This window comes from Rhinatrema bivittatum, chromosome 15, assembly GCF_901001135.1.
Source record: "Rhinatrema bivittatum chromosome 15, aRhiBiv1.1, whole genome shotgun sequence".
Lineage (NCBI taxonomy): Eukaryota > Metazoa > Chordata > Amphibia > Gymnophiona > Rhinatrematidae > Rhinatrema > Rhinatrema bivittatum.
Genome location: NC_042629.1, coordinates 60,176,491 through 60,184,441, shown reverse-complemented (window position 1 = coordinate 60,184,441; position 7,951 = coordinate 60,176,491). Strand labels below are relative to the sequence as shown.

The window sequence follows — 7,951 nt, the reverse complement described above, 5'->3', positions numbered from 1 at the left end:
CTATCCTCTGAATGAGGAATCAATGATGCTGAAGGCATTTTCAGCAAGGCCTAATCACCAGCATCAAAATCGGCTTCATGAACCTCGTGTTCAATCTTCAAAACCAGCTTTTAGGAGCTGGACCTTAAGATCACTGGTTAAAAAAAAAAAAGAAAAAGGCTGGGAGCCTATCCTAAACCTGAACTGCTTTGAGCAACATCATTGTGCAGATCTCGCAACTGGAGTCAAGGTTTGCCACAAATATCTGTGGCAAGGCCACATGATTACCAATAATGGACATCTTCTGGCTGCATCTGGGACAGAAGAAGCTTCTGGCTTGCTTCTCTGATATGGTTTGGAAAGTTGGTTATGCAAAAATCAAATACAGAAATGTTCCTGTCAATGAAGACAGATAATCCAAGACACACAAAAAACATTTTGTTAGGTGAACTTCAGGTACAACCTCAATGAAAAAGAAAGACACGAGACTAGTAAGGGGTGTGTGTATAAAAACAAGCAAAAAAAAAAAAATAAAAGCACTAAACACCATTACGTATAATAAAAACATTAAGCAAATGTTGAATTTCAACTAGGGGATATTACTAGTAGGGCAAGATTTGACAGGACAGCCAAAGTTAAAATAAGAGGAGATACCACTGAAGCATTGTAGAACTGCAAAACGAAAGTTGTACGATAGGCACAGCAGACTAAGTGGAATTGTGAGCCACTGCACACACATAAGCAGAGAAGAGCTTGTGTCTTTCCAGAGAGCTTTGGCACCAATGATTGGTTACTTGATTTCGCTCGTGTGACTAAATGAGCCTGCTTATCTTTAGAGAAAGAACAAACCACTCCTTTGATAAATAAGCAAAAATTCTCAGATCAGGAATAACCTAACAGAAAAAAACAAGCAGCAGTTGGGAAATAAGACCCCAAACTCGGGATTGTGAATGTATTTCATGTTTAATACATCTGAAAAGAATGCATATACAAAGAACAGAGACATGAAACAAAAGCATTGCTTCAACACTAAGGAGGCTATGAGGATCAGGAAAGTGGGAAGATGGAAGATTCCCTATATATTAAAAACAAAAATAAGTTTGGAAATCAAACAAAAAAACAAAAAAACTTTTGGTAAAATTTCTATTAACACTGGAGTCTACTGTAAATGTCCTTCCCATGATCTCCAACAATGGAATCCTACTTACAGATGTGGGGCTCCTTGCATGCATAATGCAGACAAAAGGGCTTTTCCTTGCCTGGTCCCTATGGTGCAGCATGAGCACGAACCCTTCCCAAATGGTCAATTCCTATTGAAGCAGGGCTTCCATCATCTAAAGCCCTCCACAGAGAGATCAGAGGTGAGGGGGATTCCACTGCCAGCATGCTCTTTTCTCCAGTCCCCTCTTGCAAGTTAATTAGCAGCGAGCTGCTGCTACCACAGCCAGTCTATCGGTAATTTATCCCTACAATGTAAACTAAGATTTCTGCAGCAATTGGCAAGAGGAAGCAATTTTAACATCTGAATCCAAATGAGCCAGATATGAAACAAAGGCTTCTGGTGGGGGGGGGAAAAAACACCCCGGCGCACTATTCTCAAGTGTAGACTCCTAGTTCTGTGTGGCATTGCAGCATGGCAGCGTAAGGGATGAGCACCAGCATGTCCTGCTGAGACTGCAAGGCAAGGTCTGGCCGACTTTTCAGAGAATACATAATGCAAGGAGACGATACACACATGTTCCATGGGAAGACTCTGCCACTCACTCTCAGAACAGTGCCAGGCGGCTGCAAAACGTTTTCTAGCACAGCTCTGGGGCCTGAGGTATACTCCTAGGTTGTCATGCTGACAGAAGCATGTAGCTAAAGCAAGGACACTCATATCCCCGCTAGCAGGGAAAAGGAAGGACAAGGGAGGGGGGGGGGGGGGGGGGGGGAGGCTGTGCTGTAACACATTAAAGGAAGAAATGCCAGATTCCTGCCTGCTGGCTGGGTAAGCACAGATGGGTTGGATAAAAGATGAGTCTACAATTTAATTTGTTACAGAGGATGAATCAGCACAAGCATGCCTTGCTTTTTACACAAAAAAATTAGAAACAGTAAACAAAACAAACCCCAACTAGTACTGATCAGTGTTTTCTGACAATACATAATCATTTAGAATTAACTAGTCTTTAAATTGACTTATGGGAGGGAACACAGGTGTTCTAATCACACAATTGATATCACGTGTGTTTTAAGGGGGGGAGGGAAGAGGTGCGGGGGAGGGGGGGATTGGTCATTATTGCTAAAAACCAATTGGTAATTGTATTTTCTCTTTAGTTTGATTTAAACATTGTTTAGTACGATGCAGACACCAGCTTTGTAGAAGGGGTGAAGGGATGCTCATAGCAGCACACACTTGCGCTTCTTCTTCGGCTCCGGAGGTTCCAGGGCGGCCAGTATCGCCTCGTCAAATACATTCTTCAGGCCTTTCTGAAAAGGGGCAAAGAAAAAAAAAAAAGGGGCGGTCTCATTGTCCAGGTCATTATAAAACGGAAAAAGGCAAATTAAAACAATGAAGGCAGAATGAAACTCCAGGAAGCCAGCGAGAACATCCCCTCTGCAACAAGACGACCTCGGGACTTTCACTGTAGAGAGCAACACCCTCACTTACAACAGGGCACTGTGGATTGCTCCATCTAAAAACATTTAGCAAAGTGGTACACATCAGAAGCAACAAAGAAAAAAAATCAATCACTTGCTCAAACATTCAGAAGGAAAAAGAAACGGGAGGGGGAATCCCAGGAGCCCAGGCCAAGCCACTCTCGGAAAGCGAGAGAAAAATGAGAAGCTGTTAGGTGCTTTTTGCAAGTTCACACTGAAAGTGACCACTTCCGTTCTGAAATTATCAAGTCCTCCATATCAAAAGGTTTACACTGAACATATTTTCTTCTTGTAATGAAACAGTGGGTGGAAGACAACAGTCTCACTGCTGAGCTCTCTTTATCTGAATAGGCGGACAAGAGACACTCAACACTTGCAAGAGATAGTGATAAGGCTTTGTACATTTTGGTGGCATAAACACCATGGGCTAGATTCTAGACACAAGAGGTACACTGCACCCAGAACGCAAGGAACAACATTTTATAGGAAGAAATTAGAGAGGCAAAGTAAAATATTACACTACAGTACACACAGCCAAAGTACTAGCAAGAATCACACGGCAGACAACAAAAGAGAAGCATATAAGCATTTCAGGAGGCCTGGTAGGGCCATACCACTCCCTGGTCATAGACCACAGCAAAAAGGACAAGTTTATCAATGCTAGAAACATACATGTTCAACTCCTGCTTTAACACCATTATAGACATCCCAAAACCTTTTCCGTAGAACCTGAACTGCAAGCCCTTAGGATCTGACATTGTAAGAAGTAGGTGCTTGCGAGTCCAGTGAAGTGTTCTGTGTTCCCAGAAACCTCGTTACTTGGATGCTGGAGTATGTAAACAGTAGGCTAGCAAGAAGTTGGTAGAAAAGTTTCAGGAAAGAGTCGCAGAGGCTTTACAACATGACACTTTATTCATTTTTTCTTTCTCTGTAATAGATTTTCTACAGTAGGGAGGGGAGAGGAAGCAGCATCGAGAAGGGAAGGAGAGTTTTAGAATATACAGCACTTCCTTTTTGGCTGAGTTTCCGGAGGCTCCAGGGCAGCTAGGATAGCCTCATCAAACACATTCTTCAGACCTCTCTACAAGACAGAGGGGAGGAGAGAGAATAGCAGCTGGGTTAGAGAGAAACAAGCAGATCCAAACAGAGCACGAAGGACAAAGGACGGCTGAATTCACACAAGCTCAAGTCAAAAGTTAGGGTGCAAAGCAAGAGATCTTATAGGTATCAAACATCTCGCTGTTAGCAGTGTCCAAGGATCCGACTAAATGGATCCTTGGGAATAGAGTCCAGAAGAAAGGTTTGTTAAGCTTACAAGTATGTCAAAAATAGCAAACAAGCAGACCAGAAATGAAGGGAGGCCAAACTTTAGTAGCACGCAGCTGTGCATAGGATTGTTATTTATGCACACAAAAGACTGCATACAATGGTGTAGGCCAAGGTTAATGTAATGCTGTGTGAATTCAGCCTCTGAATAACAAGGACTGAGTGCTACTGCTAGAGAAGCACTGAGCATGCAGTCCTTACACATTCACTATGGGACAAAGCAGGGAAACAAAACTGGAAAAGCAGTTACCTGATGTTTGCATTTCTTTTGAATACACAGCATGAGCTCTTTGGGCAGTGATTTTGAAAACTTAGTAGAGTTGCTTACTTGTTACAGCAGTTTTTTTTGATGACAGCAGGATGTTAGTCCTCACACATAGGTGACATCATCTAATGGAGCTCAGCACAGAAAGCTTATACCAAACTTTCTAAAACTATGGCCCACCCATGCCATTATACCACATCCACATGAGGTCTCTTCAGTCTTTTATTTTAGCATTTAAAAACAGAGAAACCAATTCCAAGGGGAGGTGGAAAGATTTCATGAGAACTGACAACCTGCTGTCCTTGAAGAACACCTGTTACAGATAAGCAACTCTGCTTTCTGTGAGAACAAACAGGGTGACAATTGTCACACATAAGGAATCCCTAGCTGCGGGGGGGCGGAGAAGAATAATTGCCAATGAGCACAACAATTATTTTTGTTGGCAACAAGCCTTTTTTCCATTTTAACCTATGAGAGGCAGCCTGGAACAAAAACAGACCCTAGGAGGCAAAAGAATTGGGTTCTGCTCCTCAAACAAGTTCCACAGGACAGACTAGCCAAATCTACAATCATATCTGCTACCCCTGTCCAAACATTAGTGAGATATGAATGAATGGAGAGTACGCGATGGCATCACAGCCTTGCAGATCTCCTCTATGGGGGACTGATCATAGGTGAGCCACCAATGCCGCCATGGTTCGGACAGAGTGAGTTTTGACATGCTCCACCAGATTCAGCCCCGCCTGGGCCTAACAGTAGATGCAATCTGCTAGCCAATTAGATATAGTCTGTTTGGCAACGGCAATCCCCAGTCTGTCAAAAGAAATTGAGTTGGATGGACTTTATATGGGCTTCACTTCATGTAGAAGCCCAAGGGTCTTTTGCAGTCCACACTATGCAATGCTTGCCACCTTGGTGGACATGTGGCCTTGGAAAAAATGTTGGAAGGATGACTGACTGGTTAAGATGGAATTTCACCACCACCCTACACAGAAAGCTAGGATGGGTGTGTAAGATCACCCTACCATGATAAAATTTGGCATAAACTGGATAAGTTACTAGAGCCTGGAACTCACTGACCCTGTGATTGCCACCAAAAACATGATCTTCCAGATCGGATACTTCATGACACAGAAGTTCAATAACTCAAAGACAGCTTTCAACAGTTGGGACAGAACCATGCTGAAGTTCCAAGACATAGTGGGAGGCCTGATGGGAGGCTTCAAATGAAGCAGGCCCCACATAAACCAGACAACTAAAGGCTGCACAGAGATGGGAGGCTTCTACATGTTGATGGTAGGTGTCAGTTGCACTAAGATGAACTCTTGCTGAATTGGTCTTGAGACTATACTCAGACAAATGTAGAGAGTAATCAAGCAGTTTTTGTGTGGAGCAGGAGAATAGATCTAGGGTCTTTTGCTCACACCACATGAAAAACCTCCTCTAGTTAAATCAAGAGGATTTTCAAGTGGAATCCTTTCATAACTCTAAAAACTCAAATCAGATAACTCAAGAGGTTGCAAAGTCAACCTCTCAACATCTAAGTGGTGAGCTACAGAGACTTGATGCTGGGATAGTGCAACCTAGCCTGTTCCCGAGTGTTGAGATCTGGTGAAATCCCTAGCCTGATCGATTTTCTGATGGACATCTCCCAGAAAAGGAAGAACCAGATCTGTCTTGACCAAAAGGGGGCTATGAGAATCATGGTGCCTTTGCCTCTTTCAACTTCAACAGTTTTTCTTGCTACTAATGGAACTGAGGATAAGATTACAGAAGTCCCCTGACCCAATTCAGGGCAAAGGCATCCAAGGCCAGTTTCTTGTACTCCCTCTTTCTGGATCAGAAGAGTGGGACACTTTCCTGTTCCAAAGACACGTGAACAGATCTATCACTGGTGTGCCCCAGTAGCAGAAGATCTGATTTGCTAGACCTAGACCTAGAAGAATGACCACTCATGGAGTTCCAAGGACTGATTCAGTCTGTCCGCGAGGATGTTCTCTGTGCCTGCAAGATACATGGCCCTGTACAACATACCCTGAGATATGGCCCAGTCCCACAGATGGCCTCGACACAGGAGATACAAGCCTGAATCTCTCTGCTTGTTGATGTAGTACATTGCAACTTGGTTTTCTGTTTGAACAATAACAACTTTGCTGGATAACCAATCTCTGAAACCCTTTAGGAGCATACCGTATTGCCTGGAGCTCCAGGAAATTTATCTGATAACACTCTTAAAAGGCAGACCACAGTCTCTGGGTGCAGAGCCCCTCTATGTGAGCTCCCCAGCCTAGGCTGGATACATCTATCAAAAGGACAATTTGAATGGGATAAATGTAAAAGATTTCCTCTGATCAGTTCCTGATGTGGCAAGTGACCCCCAACTGATCTGGCAGGACATCCAATAGATTTATTCTGTATCCTCTCCTGGTGATGCCGAGGCTCACTTGTCCAAAGTTACACTTGTCCATCTCCAACTGAAAAGAACCCCAGCACAGGTACCGGATACTGGTATATTCTCTGCAATCTGGTCAAAACCCTGTCCCTGTTGTTGAATAGGTTGCATTCTGGGACATAGGCACCTGCTGTTGCCTTGGACTGGCATGGGATCAAGGGCGTAGAAGATAGCGCTTTCTTAGCTGGAAAAAGTGCATCCTCTACCCTGGCCTAGAATGCCAGGGGAAAGCTGCTGGCGCGAACTACAGTGATCTCTAATCTGCACTACTACATCCTTCACTCTCTCTCTCCTGCACAGAGCACATCTGCAAGTCAAGTCTTACCTGAACTTCTGGGTGGAGATCTGAGGCTTGCAGTCAGGCAAGTCTGTGGGCTTCAATGCCTAATGCAGAGACTCTTTATGCCATCTCGAAAACAAAGGTCAAATGGACTGTGTGGTTTCCACAATCTAACCCTTTGTTCGCCAGTGTCTGAAGGGCATCTTGCTGCTTTTGAGGAAGCTACCTGGCCACCCCCAGTATGCGCTTCAGGAAGTCCTGCATATATTGGTCCATGAAGAGCTGGTAGAAAGCTATGTAGGCATTGAGCATAGCCCCTTGATAAGCTTTCCTCCAAAGGATATGAAGGTTTCCCGAGTCGTTCTCCAGAAGCACCGAGAAAAGAGTTTGCAACCTCTTGCCATTCTTAAGAATGGACTAAATTACCAAAGATTAGTGTGGTAAATGCCGCTTTTCAAATCTGGAAGCATTCTAGATGAAACAGATCATGTCTGTCTTCTTATTAATGGGAGCCATAGAAAAGAGGGTTCACCCACATCATCTGTACCTCCTGAAGGACTTCATGGACTGGAACTGCCAAGACTTCCTTAGGGAGCTTCAAGAACTGAAGGAAGTCCAGCATTTTACTTCTGATCTCATCCTCTGTCTGCAATGTAAACAGAATGGCTTCAGCCATTTTCCTGACAAAACTTGCAAAGGAGAGGTCCTCAGGAGAGAACTTCCTTTTCTCTGCTGGAAGAAAGGGGTCAAAGGGGAGCCCATCAACGCCTCCTCTTCAGAATCATCTGTGAATTCATAGCTGCACCCTAAAGAGTATTCGGAATCCAACTAACTCCAGTACATCAGTGGTGAGAGCTCCCTCTGTGTTTGATCCCCAGCCAAGGTCTCAAGAACTGGTGCACTTGGCTGTTTTGGCCTGGATCCCAAGAAGCTTTGATGGCTCAAAGAAGTTTCTTCCTCTAAGGAATCAGAGATCAGCAGCAGGGTGACAGTCACTGACCCTGAT

The 7,951-nt window shown here is 44.0% G+C and overlaps 1 protein-coding gene across 3 annotated transcripts in view; it reads right to left on the bottom strand.

Moving 5' to 3' along the window:
• Window positions 1–923: 923 nt before the first annotated feature.
• CDC42 (cell division cycle 42) overlaps window positions 924–7,951 on the bottom strand; it is a 61,108-nt gene continuing 54,080 nt past the window's right edge. For 2 of the 3 annotated variants that reach the window (XM_029579310.1, XM_029579311.1), the window contains exon 6: window positions 924–2,451. In XM_029579310.1, coding sequence (XP_029435170.1) covers window positions 2,362–2,451 — 90 coding nt within the window. In that variant the 3' untranslated portion in view covers window positions 924–2,361. Of the gene's footprint in view, window positions 2,452–3,087; window positions 3,704–7,951 lie in introns of those variants that run through there. The other variant, XM_029579312.1, reaches the window with a different exon arrangement.